The sequence below is a fragment of the Eucalyptus grandis genome, chromosome 8 (genome assembly GCF_016545825.1).
Source record: "Eucalyptus grandis isolate ANBG69807.140 chromosome 8, ASM1654582v1, whole genome shotgun sequence".
In the NCBI taxonomy this organism is placed as follows: domain Eukaryota; kingdom Viridiplantae; phylum Streptophyta; class Magnoliopsida; order Myrtales; family Myrtaceae; genus Eucalyptus; species Eucalyptus grandis.
This window is the reverse complement of record NC_052619.1, coordinates 61,915,498-61,936,148: the sequence shown is the minus strand read 5'-3', so window position 1 is coordinate 61,936,148 and position 20,651 is coordinate 61,915,498. Positions and strand designations below refer to the sequence as shown.

At 38.1% G+C, this 20,651-nt stretch overlaps 1 protein-coding gene and 1 pseudogene across 1 annotated transcript; both read right to left on the bottom strand.

The window, feature by feature from the left end:
• Positions 1 to 3,723: 3,723 nt before the first annotated feature.
• Positions 3,724 to 10,116, bottom strand: LOC104417680 (annotated as a pseudogene).
• Positions 10,117 to 11,914: 1,798 nt separating this feature from the next.
• On the bottom strand, positions 11,915 to 18,711 carry LOC104415486 (acyltransferase-like protein At1g54570, chloroplastic). Its single transcript, XM_010026787.3, has 13 exons — positions 17,926 to 18,711; positions 17,634 to 17,685; positions 17,437 to 17,492; positions 16,908 to 17,066; positions 16,697 to 16,801; positions 16,491 to 16,597; positions 16,180 to 16,301; positions 15,470 to 15,578; positions 14,534 to 14,667; positions 13,612 to 13,981; positions 12,978 to 13,091; positions 12,476 to 12,561; positions 11,915 to 12,342 (listed from the first exon to the last, which is right to left on the bottom strand). The coding sequence occupies exons 1-13, from the start codon at positions 18,350 to 18,352 to the stop codon at positions 12,063 to 12,065; spliced, it is 2,121 nt and encodes a 706-aa protein (XP_010025089.2). The 5' UTR covers positions 18,353 to 18,711; the 3' UTR covers positions 11,915 to 12,062.
• Positions 18,712 to 20,651: the final 1,940 nt, after the last annotated feature.

Below are 20,651 nucleotides of genomic sequence, written 5' to 3'. Positions count from 1 at the left end.
CAACTCTGAATCTATGATTTGCATTCATGTGTAACGCTCAAGCTTGGAATTGAGGTCCACGTGTTAGGATAATTAATTTTCCGCCAAATAAGCTGAAATTTCCTCTGTGGCTTTGGAATACATAAAGATAAGAAGATTAAAGTCAACGAGTCAGCTAAAGAATTTCTCTAAAAAGAAATTCGACTTAGTCATCCATCCACGAAACGTTCTACATGGAAAGGTTAAATTAGGAATTGCTTCTGAAATTGCTGCGGGGTGTAATTCATGAAGGATCGGCCTCTTGAATGCTCTTCACAAGGAAAACTTATTTCTTGTATAGAAAAGAAATAGATTCGAAATTCGAAACCCCCAAATTATGAAATCTACTTAAACTAGGAAACTACTTAAGTTAGAAACACCTTAAATAAGGATAATTTCATTTTTGTGCCGAAACATATTTTAAACTAAAGTAATGCTAGCATCCATGCTGTTATTGCTTGAAGATGACGGTGCAATTTCAACCATCACTTTCACTTCAAGAGGAACTGAGTAGTGGATTTGTTTAAATAAGAAAGAAGGGAAGGTTATTCAAGGTGAAAAGAAAATTAGAAAATTCCTTTTTTCTTGCATCCTCACTTCACATGTTCGCTTGATCTCCAGCCCAACGTTCTCCGTGGGATCTTTTATTTTCAGGTATAAATCTCTCTCTCTCATTTTACAAAATTTAGCGCTTAATTCTATGAAAAGCCGGAGAGTTATGAAGTTAAGTAAACATTAGAAATACCGTAAACTAAATTAAATCACATTTTAAAACGTTAACTCTAAATTTCCCTTTAGTGAACTTCTTTAGAATATGTTTGTATTTTTCAATATGAGAAAATGCTTGTTTGGGGTAACCACTACGATGGCGGTAGCCAATTTTGACTATAATCACTTTTACTTCAATTTGAGGCGTGCCAAGAAGGAGTAATTGATAAAAAAAAAAAATTTGGGAGGGGGAAATCTAGGTGATTGACCATGGTGAGTTACCTATTGCAGTGGTTATCCTGAACAAGCATATCCTCAAATTGACAAATACAAACAAATTCTAAAGAAGCGTACTAAAGATAAACTTAGAGTTAATGTAGTAAAATATGATTTGATTTAGTTTACTATGTTCCTAATGTTCTCTTAACATTGTAATATTCTCAAGAGAACATGTTAGGGTAGGATGAAAAGAAGAAAATTCTAATTTTCCTTTTGGTGCAACCCATTGAGCAACCTTCCCTTTTTTCTTATTTACACAAATCCGATAGATGGTTCCGTTTGAAGTGAAGTGGTGGCTGAAATTACACCGTCATCTTCAAGCAATAACGGCACTGTTACTCTAGCATTATTCAAACTATTATCTGGCAAAAAAGAGAGGGAAGAATGGATGCTAAAGTAGATGGAAACTTAAGCTTAAATGCATGTGCCTTTCATAGTGGATAACTTTGAATCAATCATCCGTTCATATGTAACGCTCAAGCTTGGAATTGAGGTCCACAGGTTAGCACAAGTAAATATCTGCCAAATAAGCTGAAATTTCTTTGGTGGAACTGGAATATATAAATATGAGAAGATTAGAGTCAACAAGTCAGCTTAGGAATTTCTCTAAAAGAAATCCGACTTCGAGAAAATGTCTCAAGTCATCCATCCATGAAACTTTCTACGGGGAGAGGTTACATAAAACTCTCTTCGGCTGATGGTTGATTTTTTGCCCATGGAGGAGCAGCAAATTGATCTTAAACTCGACAATGTACAAAACCTAACCAAGAATTTTCCAAATGAATTTTTTCTCTATCCTACTTTAACTCTCAACTCATTCTCGGACTTTTAGCCTGTTTTTTTTTTGGCAGAACTTGAGATTCAAGCTCCACACTTGAAACTAAGCATCCTTACCCATGAGGTGAGGAATCAAGCTTTTTACCTCTCCCTCCTCAGTTAAAGAGTACAGAAAGTAGCACAAAGTTGAATGACTGAGAAAAAATCTGCCAGAATAAGATCGCTTAAGGAGATACTTGGCTTCAAAGGTGCTGATATACCCGACCCACATTTCTTTGCCTGATGAAGATTCCTTTTTCCAGATGTGAAGGAAAGTTAGAAAATTCTAATTTCATGATTTCAAGAATACGATTCCCACTAACTAAAATACTTTCAGATTTTTTTTTTTTTTAATGACCCAGGAACCGCTGTACAGTCGGCAGCCGGCGACGTAAACCCGAGACAACGCTAGCGCAGGGACCCACCTCCCACGGCGCTGCACTTAAATTGTGCAATTACACACGTGGTGACTCGAACCTCACCCCAACTGGGATGGGGGAAACACCCGAACCAACACGCCCACAGCGGGGTGGTAAAATGCTTTCAGATTTTTCCCTCTTGCTTTAGGAATATATGGATTGTCTTGTTCAGTTTACTCCAGAAAGCTAAGCATTAAAAAATATCCACAAACGAAGAAATTGCATTTTCCAAAAACTGGAAATTAGATACACAAGAATGCTATTTACAAATGATTATGTTTGGCCGAGACAAAGGCCATTCACTCTAAATGTAATGCATAAGGCCCAAACTATTTTGACAACTACCACTAATTATCAGGGCTCAAATGCCGGAATTTCATGTAGAGGAGAATGTAACGCTTTATGTACGGTTCTATCAAATAAACTTCGATATGGATCTTCCTCTCGCTTCTTGAGCAGATAGGCGATGCAGCTTTCGACGCTTGATTTTACCTGCAATTGCAAGTACATCTCGTTTGCATTTTCTCTTGTCCTTCAGTGATTCGTATATCCCCCTTGTGTCTATGGGCTTCCTGAACAGATGGTACAAACGGCCAAGTATCCTCGGCAAAATCACTGGAGTAAGAAGTGCTTCGTTCGGGACCCTTCGCTCATACCCTCCCTAACAAACAGGATATAATCCATGTCAATCTCAAAAAAGAATTCAGAGTATGCTAAGCGATTTTATGATTTCAAATGTCATCCATGAAAAATCTGTAAACAATCTTTTGAAGGTCATACGTAGGGAGCTACCTCACTTGTACAGCACTAGTTTCTCTGATGTAGTCATTGACAAATGGAATCCTCATCAGATCATTGTGATCGAGGACCAATTGCCCATTCAAAGTAATAGTCACATCATCATCAGAAAGGGATGCTGAATTACATAATATAGACGGGAAGGATCATTTTAATTTTTAGACTCGCTTTATGACTCGTCAACTTAAAAATGAAAGATGGCACTGGGTTAATGCAAAAGTTCGCAAGAAAAATGCATCACCAACTTATTTGATTCTGCTAAATTTATGCAACCACGTAAGTAGTTAACTAAATTAGCTGTTGAAAGATTAAACTGGAGCTCCCGATGAAGGTGTAAAGCACCGGCCAAAAGAAAGAAGAACAAGAAAATAAGAGAAAAAAGAAAAAGAAAAAAAATGGTTAAACGAGAAACACAAAATTGGTGTTTTAAGCTGTTTCTTTTTGTTCCGGGAACAAAGAACAAAAAGGAACAAACGCACACAAACGCTGTTTGCTTTCATTTTTGTTCCCTGTGAACAAAAACAGAAATTTCTGTTCCTGGGAACAGAAACAGGGTGCAACCATGCAGGCCCTAGTTAACTAAATTAGCTGTTGAAAGATTAAACTGGAGCTCCTGATGATTGTGTAAAGCAAAAGGAGTGGCATGCACAATAGTGACAAACCCCCAGAAATAGAACTAAAATGCTATGCAAGTTTTGCATTCCCAACCTGCGCAGAACGTCAAGCTAATTATGAAAACATTTTATGCAGAAATACAGAGAGCTTACTTCTGTCATGTCATCCTCTCCCACGGTTCAAATTGGTACTATTGTGGCGCCAAACCGTGCAGCCATTCTCACAAATTCTGGCTGGTCAGGCCAGAATAACTTGTATTCTTCACCCTACAAATGGAACTTGATAGGCAAAAGCTTTGTAGTGATTACAAGTGACTCGTTAGTCAATGCATATGAATCATCTGGGAAAAAGCACTCTAAGAATCAATGGCAAGACCAAATTACTCGTGCTTCTAAATATTTTATCTAATGAACAAGTAAAATCTGTGTCTTTGAAAAGAAATCGTCCTTCTCATCTGGCTTTTAACGCCCTCAATAGAAAATGTGTATTTAACTATGCAAAATGATCGGCACTCAAGAGTCATTTAGCTTCTTATCCAACCCCCTTCACCACCACCAACTAGATCGCTGCTGCTGCCGCCGCCAGCAATTTCCACCACTACCACCACTATCTGAGCTAATTGGCTACAGTATCTGACATTGCTACCCGGTGGCCATTTTGAATTCTCCTCCATGAGGCTTTACATCATCACTCATAAAACTTATGTTGCTGAAGATCCTTCTTCTTATAGCCTCAACACACGCAAATTCAATTTGAAGTATTATCTTTCACAAGATTTATCTGATGATTATGGTATTAATAACACCAATTGCATTAAAACAAGATCACATACCATAGTTACACTGCACAAGAGAACTGATTGAACTCAAAATAAGGTACTTACACTCCTTATGATGGAAAGCCGACAAGGATAAAGTAGAACATGAGATCTGGTCGACAACAATTTGAAGAGGTTGCTTCCCATTACAGGAACTGCTCCAAACACTTTTAGCCAATCCATTAGACCAAATTCAGATGATTGATTCCATTTTGCTGGAGAACAACACCTGATGAGCTAACCCACGCGCAATAATTTTCTTTTCTCTCAAGAATTCTTCAAAAAGTTCAAATAGCTCGAGTCCCATCAACATGTGATAACCCACTAACAACACCGGTCCTTCAGAAGGAACTCCTGAAAGAAATCTCACTATCTTCTCATCATCTAAAGTCGAGAATAATACCGAACTAGATGCATTGCGAAATAGCTTGCATTTATCCGACCACAGCATCAGACTAAGATTGATGGTTGCAATTAATATATCAGAATGTAAAATGAGTGTTTGTGGAAAGGCTGTTGATAAGATTAGAATTGGTGCTGGGCTCGATAAGGCTGTTGATAAGATTAGAATTGGTAATAACGGATCACATTTTCCCATTAACAATTGATATTCAAATCAAGAACTTTAGGAATCAATCAAATGGTGTTTCTTTTGCAAATCACAGGACGAGAATGGTTTCACCCAGAGATTTCAGGAAAGAGCAAAAAAAGGCATACAGAAGCATTTGTTTGCAGAATTACCGACAACTTGATTGATTGCTACTTTGTATTCTGACATACTAGAAGGTAGGAAATCCAAGATGTAATCATGCCTCCTTGTTTGACGGTATGTGTGGGTACCTTTGATGATGGTCAGCAAATTAATTCCAGTCTAATTACTGTTCAAAATACTGGCAGCGCAACATAGAGAAATAAAGCAGTCTTTTATAGATAAAATCTCCTAAAACTCAATAATAAGTTTCAGGGAAAGTGACATTTTATAGAGCCATGCAGTTTCATCATGATATGTTTTTTTTTTTTTTTTTTTTTTAAAGCACTATATCACCCACTTAAGTAGATAAAACTGCGAGAGAGATTGTAGATTTCATTAAATTGCAAGATCACATTTATATTTTGCATAAAATCAACACGGAACTTAACTTTCTGCATTCCAATCTCCAAAGGAGCTAAGCTTAAGATCTGTAATCAGCCACTGGAATTACACAGTAGTGTTCTGCTTTACTATTCTATTTGCTAAGAAGACCAATAAAAGGTAATGATAGTGCTTGGCTTTGGACTTATAAATGCCGTAGTCAAATTGGTTCATTTTGATGACTCAAATTCTCAGACTATCTTGAGCAGCGCTAGAAATATTAAGTGATTTTATTACAATAAGTTCATTCAGTGATATGCGAAACTCGACATTAGTCGATTAATTTATGGGGGCTGATGCACAATACAAACACTTGACTAAACATGCGATTATCATCTCAACAAACAAATTGTAGTGTTAATTTTTACTATCGAAAAACTGTCAATGCTTTTCACTAGCATATCTAGATATAAGTGCCAAAAGATATTTTAAATATGAGCTATCTTCACCAAATGCTCTTTTAACTTGAAATCTCTCGAAACAAGTCACTCCTCCAGCTTTACCACATGGAAATAATATAAATTTCACCTACCAATAGAAGTGTATGTCCATTGTCTTTGAAGTAACGAACTCTGCAGTTCTCCAGTGAGTTTGCAAGACTTTCAGCTTCATCTCGACTAGGAAGCATGCTATCCTTGCCACTGAATCAATAGAAACTTTTGCGGAAATGTGACATATTGTAACTATGCTCGAATCTGATTTGCTGTTGTCTCTCCAGTGGAGAAAGAACTCCCATTCATAATGAAATACCCATATGCAGGCATGCATGATGCATTAATCTATAATTATGTGCATGCATGTGTAAATGCATGCATGTTGCGATACTCATGCATGGTAACATATGCTAATGTACTGATAGAAGCTTCAAAACTAATCACACATGGAAACAGAAAATGGCTGTTACCCGTACTATGAAGCAATATCAAGCCAAAATAATGCCTGTGCCCCTACATATTGCCAAAGGACATATACCTGCCTATATAAAGTAGAAGTAATTTAAAGACAGTGTATATTCTTATTTATAAGTTGAGAATAAGGCAGCTTATTTTTTCCAGCTGTGAGCAAAAGAACCCCTTCAATAGGACTCATCAAGAGTACTGAAAAGAAGAAATTGGCAATAATTGCCCGGATATAGGAGCTACCAAATAAAGTGGAAACCTAATCGAAAGTAATTTGCTACCTACTCTGACAATCATGTCATCATCTTGACAAAGTTGGAGGAGTGAAAACCTGGCAAGGAGAAGCACTTCGGCGTTGACAGCATGAAGACAGCTGATTTAAGCAACTTCATTTTCCAAAGAAGAGTTTCCTTGGGTATTATATCCGCCAAACCCTGAAAGAGGGAATTTATTATTGGGTCTCAAGATAATCAAGAAAGAGCACAACAAAGGACGAAACTAAGACTATGTTTAGAATATAAGCCTACAAGAAAGCCTGCTATACATCTATTGTAAAACTTCGAGCAATAAAGATTAATGAGAAAAGAGAATAAGCAAATCCCATCAGAGAAAACGCTACTTACAGAGAGGCGAGGCAGCAAAGAAGTGAGGTTGACGGACAACTGTTCAAGTGCCACTCTCGGGGGAAGGATATTATCGATATTGACCATTGCCACCTTCACTGGGTCACCTGACTTAGAAAGAAAAAATCAAATCTTATGGACAACTGTGAGAGCATCGTGATCATTATTTTAATAGAGAATTGAAACTAGCATATCATACCCATAACAAATCTTAGAAGATAGGGGACGGTGAAATGGAGTTCGTCAGGCATAGCTTCCAATAAAGGTAATAGTGGCTGCAGTTGTGAACGGCCAAATGACGTAGCTAACATGATGGACAAAACAACAGACTTCCTCAGAGTCTCAAAGAAGGCTTGTAATCCAGAAGAATATACCCAATTCATGATTCGCTTGCCCATCTGAAGACTCACCTGGATTTGCTAATAAAACTACCAGGTCGATGATAGGATTACGAGCAGCCACTGCAAGTGCCAGACATCCTCCAAAGGAATCCCCAGCAAGATAAATGGGCTTATGTGGAGACGAGGCATACTCAGCTTAAACAGTTTTCTTGACGAATTTCACCAGATCTAACATGTATGGATACCACAGATTACAAAAGTGCTTTGTCAAGTCCTCAGTTATTATTGAATGCTATTTATTTCTTGTAACATTTGTTGAATATTTAGAAGAAAGTCTTCAGCATTTAAAAGGCTTGTAAACTCACTTTGAGAAGTGTGCATCATCAAGAAAATCACAAGTTTGAGAAGGAACGGCAAGGATCGAGTATTCAATATAGCTTGAAGCCACAGATAAGGATAATACATGTGCATATGGGACTAAATGGAGTGAAAAGGGAGAATTGTAGAAGGACATGAATGCACTGCCACAAATTCGCTGGTTTATGACACAGCTCAAAAAAATTCCACTTCGCCCAAACTTGTCATCACAAACAGCAATTAAAGGCTTTGAAAGGGAGATACCTTCAAACGGAGTCTGATCATAAACAGGGATATGCAAGCATCTAATTTCAAAAGCCCTGCAGTTTTAAGGTTTCTGCATTAAAATGCTTGGTCATAATAGAATAACAGAAACAAACATGGCTTCTCGTGCATCATTACTATCCCTTGTAATGCAATTTACAGCCCCAAAATGATGGGGCATACAAACTCACCTCCCCAGTGCTTTTTGGTGCAAGATGACGCCCAATTCAGTGCCATCAAGTCCTGCAGGAAACAGCACTTGTGCACTGAAAATGCAGCAGCACAAGTACTATTTTACTTAATATTCTACAACATTAGGCTTCTATACAGTATAGCACATGGGTATAAGTTGATGCACGAGTACTGTATAATCACTTCTTAAAAGCTACAGGCATATTGTTGAAACCAGAATTCCTGTCACCTCCGCACACCCCTGAAGTAAAATTTCCAGTTTTCCACCATTCAATCAAGAGCTAGGCATTACCGGGCAAAAATAAAAGAACTGGAGAATCATTTAAAGGCTGTCCACTCGACAGGGCAAAACCAATGGGGCAGACCTCCGTCAGGCCTAATCATATCCCTCGAACAGTCTAAGATAATTCTTCACACTCTTAGTTCCATACGCATCATCCCACAACACCTACAAGCTTTCCAAAACAGCAGTACTTTAAGCTTCTTGCTCCACCTTCTTCTTCTTCTCCACCACCTCAATCATTGAAACTCCATATTCATTTCCTCCAGTCAAAGGACCAACTTTCTCTCTCTCCTCCATAGGAGGAGCTCCATTCAACACAAACAATTCAGGAGATGATGACACCCTTGAGTCACCACCAACTGAACTCTTCGCTTGGAATCTACACCGAAGCCTAAATTCCGAATTGAACACCAAATAAGGCAACATCCGGAAAGTAACTGATGATGTCATGGCAGTCATACAAAGATTGCACCCTTTTATTTTCCTCTTTCCAAACTCAGCAACTGAGAAAATTTGAACTCCACTAAGAACTCCACTTGTAAAAGTGCTCCTATTAAGTCTCCGAGGGGCCTTGGGGAGTTCAGTCAGGAGGTTCCTTGGAACGCTCAAACCAAAAGAACGCACATTCCATTCTTGGCTCAAAATAAGCAACAGAGATACTGAGAAAGCATCCGAAAGGGAAAAAGAAAATTGAAACTTGAGGCGCACTCTCAAAGCAAAATGGCATCTTAATATTATCTAGAACATGCAATTCCACAACTCTTGTGGTTCTATAAGAGATGAAGCAAATAAATAGCGAGTGGCAATTAACGTGGAACAGAATGCATCAACGAGAAAACTGAAAGGGGCGATGAGATAGAGAGTGAGGTACTTTGAGAGGGAACCCGTTGTTTGGATGTTAGCTGGGTCTGGTTCTTCGTTGGCAGTTGCAACTATCCGGGTTGGGGTGGGGAGGTTTGCCGGTAAAGCTCAAGCCACGCACTCCATAGTGCAGCCAGACAAGGGTCTGTCTCCTTCTCTGCGGTTGTACAGTAAACAGTTCAAAACTGGTTACTTCATGTGAAGTGCAAGGCTCGCTTTTGCAAAGAGATTGTTTTTCTGATTTCGTTGCTGCAGATGCCATTTTCCAGGTGCTGTTTTCCTAAAGATGGAATTCCAAATATGGAGGAAAATGAAAAGAGAGAGAATAGGTCGATTGGACAATGTCATTTTCAGTATCCAGTTTACCCAAAGACCAATATCTAAGTTCTAACCAAAGGATTCCGTTGGCACCATTCAGTCCATGTTCACACTATTTAAGCTCGCTTGTCATTAACAAATTTAACATATACCCTTAACGAGAAAAATTTACTTCTTCGTTCTAATTAAAAGAATTCATACTACACATAGCATTTACTGCCAAAAAAAAAAAAAAAAAAAAAAAGACCCCAAAAGAATTTCTCAAACAAATGACAAGAGGCCACCTTTCTAAAGTCGTTCAGCTGCGTTTTAATATTGGCTTAACGGTGCGGATAGTATTATACGGTCGACATGTACCATGCAGATTTGCACACATGCATGCGACCTTGGGTTTGGATCAACATATTAGTCTAGACCATGTTAAGATTTGGCATTTTTGTCTTAAAAAGAGCTTTTAGGAATAGAATATCCACTTCTTCCGAAAATTTGGAACTATTTCCATTTTTGTCTGTTGAATTTTTCGATTAAAGACAATGAGATGAGATCAAGGACGATCATATGTGGGAGCATATCTCAAGGGTTGCCGATGAGTCATCAATTCTTGGCTAACCTATAGTTGACTTTCCATCTTAAAAAACAATATTGTCATCAATGCTGAAGAGGGTCTGAACAAAAAATGACAGTACGTGAGACATATGAACAAGATCTAATACATAAGAATTGCCTAACACAAACCGGTTATGTTTGATTGAATGCCAAATTCATGTCATGCATTTTGCTATCACCTTAGGTTGTTGCACATTGAAGATGTCACAATCCGACCATTGAAATCACCGTTATTTCTTTTAGATTTCTCCTACTCCTTATATTTTGTCAGAAGAATGTCATTCTCCCATTGACATATTAAAGTAAGAGGAATAAACTATGCCGCCTATCCCAAATTAACAGCCTTGTCCGGTAATCGTTAACACTTAGCACCATTGGTAGGGCGGCCCAATGCATCATGCACCTGAAGGTCATTGACAACTTCTCATGATGGGTTGTTTTCCTTTCCTTTTTGGCTCTAGAAATTTCCCACATCTTGAGGAAGTCATTCTAGGCCAGTCAAATGGATAGCTGGATTGTGTTTGGATCATATGGAAAAGGATTCAACTCAAATTGATCATTCTAACCGTATTGACTAGTTTTCATGCAATGCATTTTAGAAACCCATACCCCAACCACCCTCAACCCCAATTCTTAGAAATTTTTCTCTTAGACAGTTGCCTTTTAAAAAATGAGCAACTCCATGGATCAACTCGCTGAGTCAGTGAGGGACATTGGGTGCTCGAGTTGGGTCGTGAGCTAGGATTTCACGTGATAGGTTCAGGTTGAAAGGAGATTGATCCATTTTAATCCATAGGGATCTATTTACATTTGTACTGACAAATATTCAACCCAACTCCTCAAAATCCATACCCACTTAAATAACCTGCCTCAACTCCTTCATTAGAATCAATGGTACATGTTTATAAAAGTTTTGTGAGACTAAATTCAATGAGATTGTTTTGGTGAATGAAATATGGTATTTGCTTTATGTTTTGGCATTAAAAAATTATTTAGAAAATCTTAACGACAAAAAAGGAAATTGTCTGGTCGTCACCATGGTGTTGTCTCCTTCATATTTTGAAAAGAAAATTGGTTTGCCACGATGATGTCTTCTTAAGATCTGTTTAGTTCACTACTTAAAATTTCTCAAGAAAGAAACTTCAAAAAAATTATAACCAGATTCTTAAAGCATATCTGAAAGCCAGGGCACTAAGATTGACGAACTATATCAGAAAATAGCTCCATAACGTCTCAAAATCAAGGGTGTGTTTTAGTTGGCTTTTGCCTAAAGACTTTGCATAAATGCAAAAATCTTCAGACCAAGCATTCCGCACTTTCGTCAGGGTGAGACAGAAGACTTCTTATTAATCTTAATGTTACTCTCACATGTGAATGCTGATATTCATTCAACCAGAAAGAAAGGAAGAATAGATGCTAAAGTAGTTGGAAACTGAGCTTTAATGTCTGTGCCTTAAGTAATAACTCTAAATCTATCAAAGCTTGGAATTAAGAACCACAGGTCAGAAGTAATTAAATTTCTGGCCCCAATGAACTAAAATTTCTTTGGTGGAATTTATAAAGACGAGTAGATTATAATCAGCAACTCAGCTCAGGAGTTACTCTCGAATAAGAACCGAACTGGAAATTAGATACACACGAATGGTGTTTACAAATGTTTGTCACTCTAAATAAAATACGTAAGGCCAAAAATATTTGGACAACCACCAAGCATTATCAGGGCTCAAATGTTGGAATTTCGTGTAAAGGAGAATGTAATGCTCTATGTACGGTTCTATCGACTATATTTCGATAAGGATCCTCCTCTCGCTTCTTGAGCAAATATGCGATGCAGTTTTCCACTCCAGATTTTACCTGCAAGTACAACTCGTTTGCATTTTCTCTGTCCTTCAGTGATTCATATCTCCCCCTTGTCTCTATGGGCTTCCCAAACAGATAGTAGAAGCGGCCAGGTATCCTTGGCAAAAGCACTGGAACTGAAACTGCTTCATTCTCCCTAAGAAACAGGACATAATTCATGTCAATGTCAGAAGAATTTCACAGTATGCCAAGCGATTTTATAATCTCAAAGGCCATCCATATTAAATCTATACACATAATCTTTTGAAGGTCATGGGTAAGGGAGCTACCTCACTCGTATGTTGTCGCGACTATATTTTTTGATGTAGTCGCCGACAAATGGAATCTTCATCACTTCATTATTATCAAGTATCATCTGTCCGTTCAAAGTAATGATCACATATCGTCAGAATGGAATGCGGAAGTACATCATATAGATGGGGAGGCTCATTTTCAATTCTCAGACTCGCTCATGGCTCATTTAATTAAAAATAATAGACAACAATAGTAAATGCAAAAGTTTGCAAGAGAGATGCATCAAAACTGTATACGTTTCAGCCAAATTTATACAACAATGCACGTAAATAACTAAATTAGCTGAAAATAGTTGCAAGATTAAACTTGAACTCCGAAGGTGTAAAGCAGAAGGAATAGAGGGGTTGACTGGGATGCAAAATAGTGACAAACCCCCATAAGTAGAAATAAAATGCTCTGTAAGTTTCGAATTCCAAACCTTTGCAGAGAGTCAAGAGCTAAATACCAAACTTTGATGTAGAAATAGATCTAGCTTACATTTGTGATGTCATCCTCTCCCACGGTTCCAAATGGTACTATCGTGGCGCCAAACCGTGCAGCCATTCTCACAAATTCCGGTTGGTCTGGCCAGAACAACTTGTATTCTTCACCCTTCAAATGGAACAAGATAGACCTGAGGTGAACTTTACAAGACATAATTTGATTGTATGAATGCACGAGCAAAAGCTTAGCAGTGAAGTCAAGTGACCCTATAATGAAATACACATGAAACCTCCGAAAACAAACACCCTAGGAGGCAATGGCAAGACCAAATTACTGGTGCTCCTTAATACATATAAAGCTTAGCTCCTTATCCACCCTCCGTCACCACCATCGGCTAGACCGCTCGCCACCAACTGCATTTGCCACCACTACCACCACCACCACCACCACCATATGAGCTAATTGGCTACAGTCTTTAACATCGCTACCCCAACCACTGCCCTGCAGCCATTATGAATTCTCCTGCTCCACATGGCTTTACATTTTCGCTCAGAAGGCTTATGCTGTGGAAGATCCTTCTAACCTTATAGCCTCGACACACGGAAACTCTATTTGAAAATTATTTTTCAAAAGATTTGTCTGATTACATTATTAATAGGACTAATTGAACTGAATGTCAGGTGCTTACCTTGTTATGATTAGCCTCGCGTGCACCACCAGGATAAAGTACAACATGAGATTTGGTTGACAACAACTTAAAGAGGTTGCTTCCGGCCACAGGAACTGCTCCAAATACTTTTACCCAATCAATTAGACCAAATTCAGAAGATAAATCTTCAGTTTTGCTGGAGAACAACATCGGATGAGCTATCCCACGCACAATAATGTTCTTCTCTCTCAAGAATTCTTCAACAAGTGAAAACAGCTCAAGGCCCATCAGCATGTGATAACCGACTAACAACACCGGCCCTTCAGAAGGAACCCCTGAAAGACCTCTCACTATCTTCCCATCTTCCAAAGTCGAGAATAATACCGAGCTAGAAGCAGTGCGAACTAGTCTGCATATATCCGACCACAGCATCAGACTAAGATTGACTGGTTGCAATTAATGAATCAGCATTTGCGGAAAGGTATAATCAATTCCATTTTGTGTAATAACAAATTGTGTTTTACAATCAACAAATGACGTTCAAAATTAAGAACTTTAGGTATCAACCACTGATGCCTCTTTGGCAAATCACAGGATGAGAATGGCCTCACCCTGAGATCTTCTGGCATCACGGGTGATAAAGTCATGCACTGATGCTGCAGATCAATTTTCAAGGAGATGTTGCAAAAGAAACAGAAAGTGAAGTACCAAACAATCAGATACCAAAAACATGACAATTCAATTATCTAGTTTGAAACGTTTGCTGAATAACTTAGATTTTCATAAACGGACTTAAAAGAAACAGCAAAACATTAGTTTCAATTCAGAAAGCAGAGAAACATTAAGCCATCATGGCTAGCTTAAAATAAATATGGTTGAGGTCATATCTAGAAAAACTCGTACTACTCCAATCAGGAAAAAGCAATAAGAGACATGCAGGAGCATATGTTTGCAAAATTACCCAACTACTTGATTGAATGCTGTTTTGTATTCTGACATACTGGGAGGCAGGAAATCCAAGACATAATCATGCCTCCTCCTTCGACGGTACGTGTGGGTACCTTTGATGATGGTCAGCAAATTAATACCATCTTCCTGCAATCTCAGTCTGATTACTGGTTGACAAATAGGCAGCACAATATAGAGAAATAAAGCAGTCTTTTATAGATAAAATCTCCTGAAACTCAATGCTCAGTTTATGATGAGGGAGAGTGACATTTTGAAGAACCGCACACTGTCATCATGATAAGTATTAAAAAAACACTACCTCACCCAAATAAAAAAGCTAACACCATGAGAGGGATTATAGATTTCATGAAATCGCAAGAACGCATTATTTTCCTCCTTTCCGTATCTTCAATGGAGCTAAGCTTAAGATCTGTCATTGGCCGCTAGAATTACACAATGATGTTCTGCTTGCCAATTTTATTTGCTAAGTAGACCAATGAAAGATGATGACATTGCCTGCTTTGGACTTATGAGTGCTGCAGTCGAATTGGTTCATTGTGATGACTAGAAGTCGCAAAATATTTTGAGCAGAACTAGAAATAGTAAGTAAATTTATTATAATTATTTTATTCATTGATATGACCAACTGAAATTAGTAGATGAAATAAGAGGGGCTGATGCACAATACACACATAACTTGATTAAACATGAGATTTCCATCTCAGCAAACAAGTTTGTAGTGTTAATTTTTACTATCCAAGCACTGTCAAAGCCTATCATAAGGATATCTAAATTTAAGTGCCTAACAATATTTTAAATAAGGTTCTGACCAATATATATATAAATTTTAAATAAGGTTTCTTCATGAAAATCTCTCTTAGCTTAAAGTATCTTAGAACAAGTAACTCTTGAAGCTTTACAACGTTGAAATAACATAGATTTCACCTACCAATAGAAGTGTATGTCCATTATCTTTGAAGTAACGAACTCTGCAGTTCTTCAATGAGTTTGTAAGCCTTCGGGCTTCATCATGACTAGGAAGCATGTTATCCTTGCCGCTAAATCAATAGAAACTTTTGAGAAAATGCAACAATTTGTAAGTATGCTTAGATCTGATTCACTATTGTGTCTCCAGTGGAAAAACAACGCCCAATTGATGATCATGTGTGCAAATGCATTTACATATCTACAATTATCAGCATACTTGTGTAGTTACATGCATGTTGTGATGCTCATGCATGGTATCATGTACTAATGTGCTCATAGAAACTTCAAAACTATGCATGTACAGGAACAGGAAAATGGCCATTACCCATACAATGAAGAGATACCAAGCCAAATGAATGCCTATGCCACTACTAATTGCCAAATGACATATACCTGCTCATCTAAACCTGAAATACTTTACATGACAGTGGATTCTCATACTATAGGATTAGAATTAGGCAGCTTATTTTGTCCAGCTGTTGAGCAAGAGTCAGAATGACAATAGCATCAAAACCTATAGTAAGAGTAAAGAAAAGAATATATTGGCAATGGTTGCATAGTTATATAGGAGCAACTGAATAAAGTGGAAGGCAAATAAAAAATCATGTGGTTCCATGCAATCTGACAATCATGTCATCATCTTGACAAAGTGTGGATGAGTAGAGTAGAGACCTGGCAAGGACTAGCACTTCGGCTTTGACAGCATGAAGACGAGAATTAGCATAAGAGGCAGCTGATTTAAGCAACTTCAGTTTCCAAAGAAGAGTTTCCCTGGGTATTATATCAGCCAAACCCTGAAACAGGAAATTGATTATCAGGCTTAAGATAATCAAGGAAGAGCCCAGCAAAGAATATAAACCAAGAAAAAGGATTAAAATATGAGCCTTGTAGAAGCCTGCTATACATCTATTGTAAATTTTTGAGCAGCAAAGATAACCGAGAAAGAAAATAAGCAAATCTCCAGCAGAGAAAATGCTACTTACTGAGAGACGAGGCAGCAAAGAAGTGAGGTTGGTAGACAATTGTTCAAGTGCCACCCTCGGGGGAAGCATATTATCAATATTGATTGTTGCCATCTTCACTGGGTCACCTGATTCAGAAAGAAAATTCAAATCTTATTATCGACAACTCTGAGAGAAGTATGACATATCATCATTTTCCACATAGACTTGAAAGTAGCATATCATACCCATAATGAAGCTTAGAAGATAGGGGACTGTGAAATGGAGTCCATCAGGCATAGCTTCCAGTAAAGGTAACAGTGGCTGCAGCTGTGAACGGCCAAATGACGTAGCTAGCATGACGGAGAAAACAACATACTTCCTCAGAGTCTCAAAGAAGGCTTGTAATCCAGAAAAATAGACTCGACTCATGACTTGCTTTCCTATCTGAAAACTCACCTGGATTCACTAATAAGACTACCAGGTCAATGGTAGGATTACGAGCAGCCACAGCAAGTGCCAGGCATCCTCCAAAGGAATCTCCAACAAGATAAATGGGCTTATGTGGGGATGAGTCATACTCAGCTTTAACAGTTTTCTCGACAAAAGTCACCAGATCTAGCATGTATAAATACAAGAAATTTCAAAATCTCTTTGTCAAGTTCTCAGTTAGTATTGCGAGCTATTTCATTTCTTAAAATGTTAGAAGAAAGGCTTCACCATTTAAAAGCCTTGTAAACCCACGTTAAGATGTATGCATCATCAATAACATCATAAGTTTGAGATGGAACGGCAGGGCTGGACTGTTGTACAAGGTAATATCTGTGCATATGGGACTTAATGGAGTGAAAAGGAAGAATTGTAAAATGACATGAATGCACCACAGATATTTACATGTTCACAATACAGCTCAAAAACATTCCTCTCAACCCAAAGTTGTTGTCTCATGCACAGCAATTAAAAGGCTATGAAAGGAGCAGGGTGATACCTTCGAATGGAGTCCGATCATAAACAGGGATATGCAAGCTTCGAACTTCGAAAGCCCTGCAGATTTTAGTTTTCTGCGTTAAAATGCGTGGTCATAAGTGCAAATGGCATACAGAAACAAACATTGTTTCTTGTGCATCATTACTTTCCCCTGTAACGCAATTCACAACCCCAAAATGATGGAACATACAATCTCACCTCCCCAGTGCTTCATGGTGCAAGATGAGACCCAATCCAGTGCCATCAAGTCCTGCAGGAAACAGTACTTGTGCATCAATAATTTGGCAATACTAGTCTTATTTCACTTGCATATCACTAATGAGGCTCCTATATCATATAGCACATGGTTATCAAATGATGCACGATTACATCATGATCACTTCTTAAAAGCTAAAAGCATATTGTTGAAACTAGAATTCCAGTCATCTCCTTAGAATCTGGTATAAAATTTCCAGCTTTGCACCCATTCAAGTGAGAAGAAAGGCATTACCGGGCAAAAACAAAAGAACTGGAGAATCATTTAAGGGATGTCCACACTCAACAGGGCAAAACCAACGGGGCGGACCTCCATCAGGCCTAATCATAAACCTTGCTAACTCAAGATAATCCTTCACACTCTTAGTTCGATACGCATCATCCCACAACACCGCCAAGCTTTCCTTGGCTTCTTTTTCCACCTTCTTCTTCTTCTCAACCACCTCAATCTTCGAAACTGCATATTCATTTCCTCCAGTCAAAGGACCAACTTTCTCTCTCTCCTCCATAGGAGGAGCTCCATTCAACACAACCGATTCAGGGGATGATGACACTGTTGAGTCACCACCAACTGAACTCTTCGCTTGCAATCTACACCGAGGCCTAAATTGCGAATTCAATGCCAAATAAGGCGACACCCGGAAAATAACTGATGATGTCATAGCAATGATACAAAGATTGCACCCTTTTTTTCCCTTTTTCAAATTCTGCAACTTAGAAAACTTGATCTCCACCAAGAACTACACCTGTAAAAGAGCTCCTATTTAAGTCACCGAGGGGCCTTGAGGAGTTCAGTGAGAAGGTTCCTCGGGGCACTCCAAACCACAACAATCACACATTCCATTCTTGGCCCAAAATAAATAACAGAGACACTGAGAAAGCATCTAAAATGAATAATGGTATCCTAATACTATCAGGATTCCAGAAATCTTGTGGTTATACCATGGACAACAAATGGAGCAAATAAATTATAAGTGAAAATTAATGTGGAAAAGAATGCAGCAACGAGGAAACTGAAAGGGGGTGACGACAGAGAGAGAGAGAGAAAAGTATTTGAGAGGGAAACCATTGTTTGGAAGCTAGCTGGGTCTGACTCTTTGTTGGCACTGGCAACAAATCGGATGGTTGCGGAGGGGACAGAGAGCTCTATAGCGTCAGGTGTGTGTTCCCATTTTTCCTGGTTGAGCTCTACCCACACGCTCCAGAGTACCGACTGACAAGGTTCAAAACTGATTCCTGTAAAAGAAGTGGAAGGCGCGCTTGCTCTGGAGATAATGAAAACAGTGGGAAGATGGAGACCACCGTGGCAAAAAAGACGACCGGTTTGAGCCTTTCGAGGTTATCCAAATATCAAAAGTTCGCCCGTCATTAATTGACGAATCCATGAGGCTTGGTAGCGGACTTCCATCTGAGCACGCTTAATTTTAAATTTCAAAAGCTAAATATTATATCAAAAGACGCAAATGAATTAATATTATATTATCTTGGTAGGTTTTCATCTGACGAATCCATGAGGCTCGGTAGGTTTTCACATTTATATTATATTATCTTATCTTATATTATATTATATTATACATATCATAATCTTTCTCCATATGTTCAGTGCACAATTTTGTACATTCTCACCTCCTTCACTATCTAAAAGAAAAGAAAAAAAACCTTCCTAAACTACAAAATCACTCTTTGTTTCTTTTTGTTCCCAAGCCATCTAACCCCGATGACCACATCATCGGACAAAAAAAAGGTCTGTTTAAAAACAAAAAAAAGAATATTTGACCATCCATGAGGCTTGGTAGGGTACTTCCATCTGAGCACGCGCAAATGAATTAATATTATATTATCTTGGTAGGTTTTCATCTGACGAATCCTGAGGGGAGGTTTTTCACATTTATATTATATTATATTATTTGAATCTAATCTTTCTCCATACAAGGTACAATTTTGAGGTTTAAGCGTATTTTAAAAGTGGTAGGTTCAAGCATAGATGACCACATCATCGACCGTCACAAGAAATTTGACCATCGCTTTGGTGGCGCGATTGTTTACGGGGTTCCATCGTCATAAAAAAAAAAAGTATACTTGTAACCCTTATTGCATAAGGATAGGAGCTTAAAAGAATTTCTAAGAAATTTTTTTTGTGAGTGGCCTTTTTTAAATCACATTTGAGTTTTATTTAATTATTTTTTAAATATAGCTCTAACAAAAAAAGAAGAAGAAGAAAAAGAACTCTCTTTAAATCTCTCGATTTCAACTTAGCAAATAAGGAGCATATATATATGGTCTAGACAGACCATACCAATTTAATACTCCACATATGCAAGCGATCTCATGTTCAGTCAAAAATTGAGTCCTGATTAAGTTTAAACGTTTGGCATTTTCATCCTTAAGAAAGCTCTTAGAATAGAAAATCCTCTTCTTGTGGGATCATGAAATAATTTTCTTCTTTTTCTCAAGAAAATTTTCTAGAACAGAAAATGAGACGATATTTTTAATAATATCCGTGGGACCATATCTCTAGAATTGCCGGCGAGTCATCGAGTCTTGGCTAATCTAGCGTTGGCTTTTCCATCTTAGAAAAGAAAAAAAGTTCATTGTCATCGATGCTAAAGTGGGCCTATACAAAATGACAGTAGAAGAGAAACGAAAAAGTTTTTAAGACCACTTGTTTGGACTTTCAATAAAACAAGAATTGCCGAACAAAAAATGATTCTTTTTTTTTGGTTGAATGCCAAATTCATGTCTTGTCTTTCCCTATCCAGCTGAATACATGGAGCCAAAAATCCAATGTAAGTTTCCTTCGTTTCTTTTCTCGGTTTTTCCTAGGCTTGAAGATGTCGCCATCTGGCTCTTGGAATAACCGCGACTTCCTCTAGATTTTGTCGAAAGATTGTCATTGTCCCGTCTAAAACCATAAACAAAATGACATACTAAAATTTAAGAGAGACGCATCAATGGGTTGGA

Bases quoted from the DNA above. Each gene is read 5' to 3' on its own strand.
- LOC104415486 (XM_010026787.3), bottom strand. From the start codon at position 18,352: ATGACATCATCAGTTATTTTCCGGGTGTCGCCTTATTTGGCATTGAAT. The intron at 17,493-17,633 runs GTGAGATTGTAT...TAAAATCTGCAG, and splicing joins CACCATGAAGCACTGGGGAG to GGCTTTCGAAGTTCGAAGCT. The intron at 16,802-16,907 runs GTGAGTTTTCAG...CCGTCATGCTAG, and splicing joins AGTCTTATTAGTGAATCCAG to CTACGTCATTTGGCCGTTCA.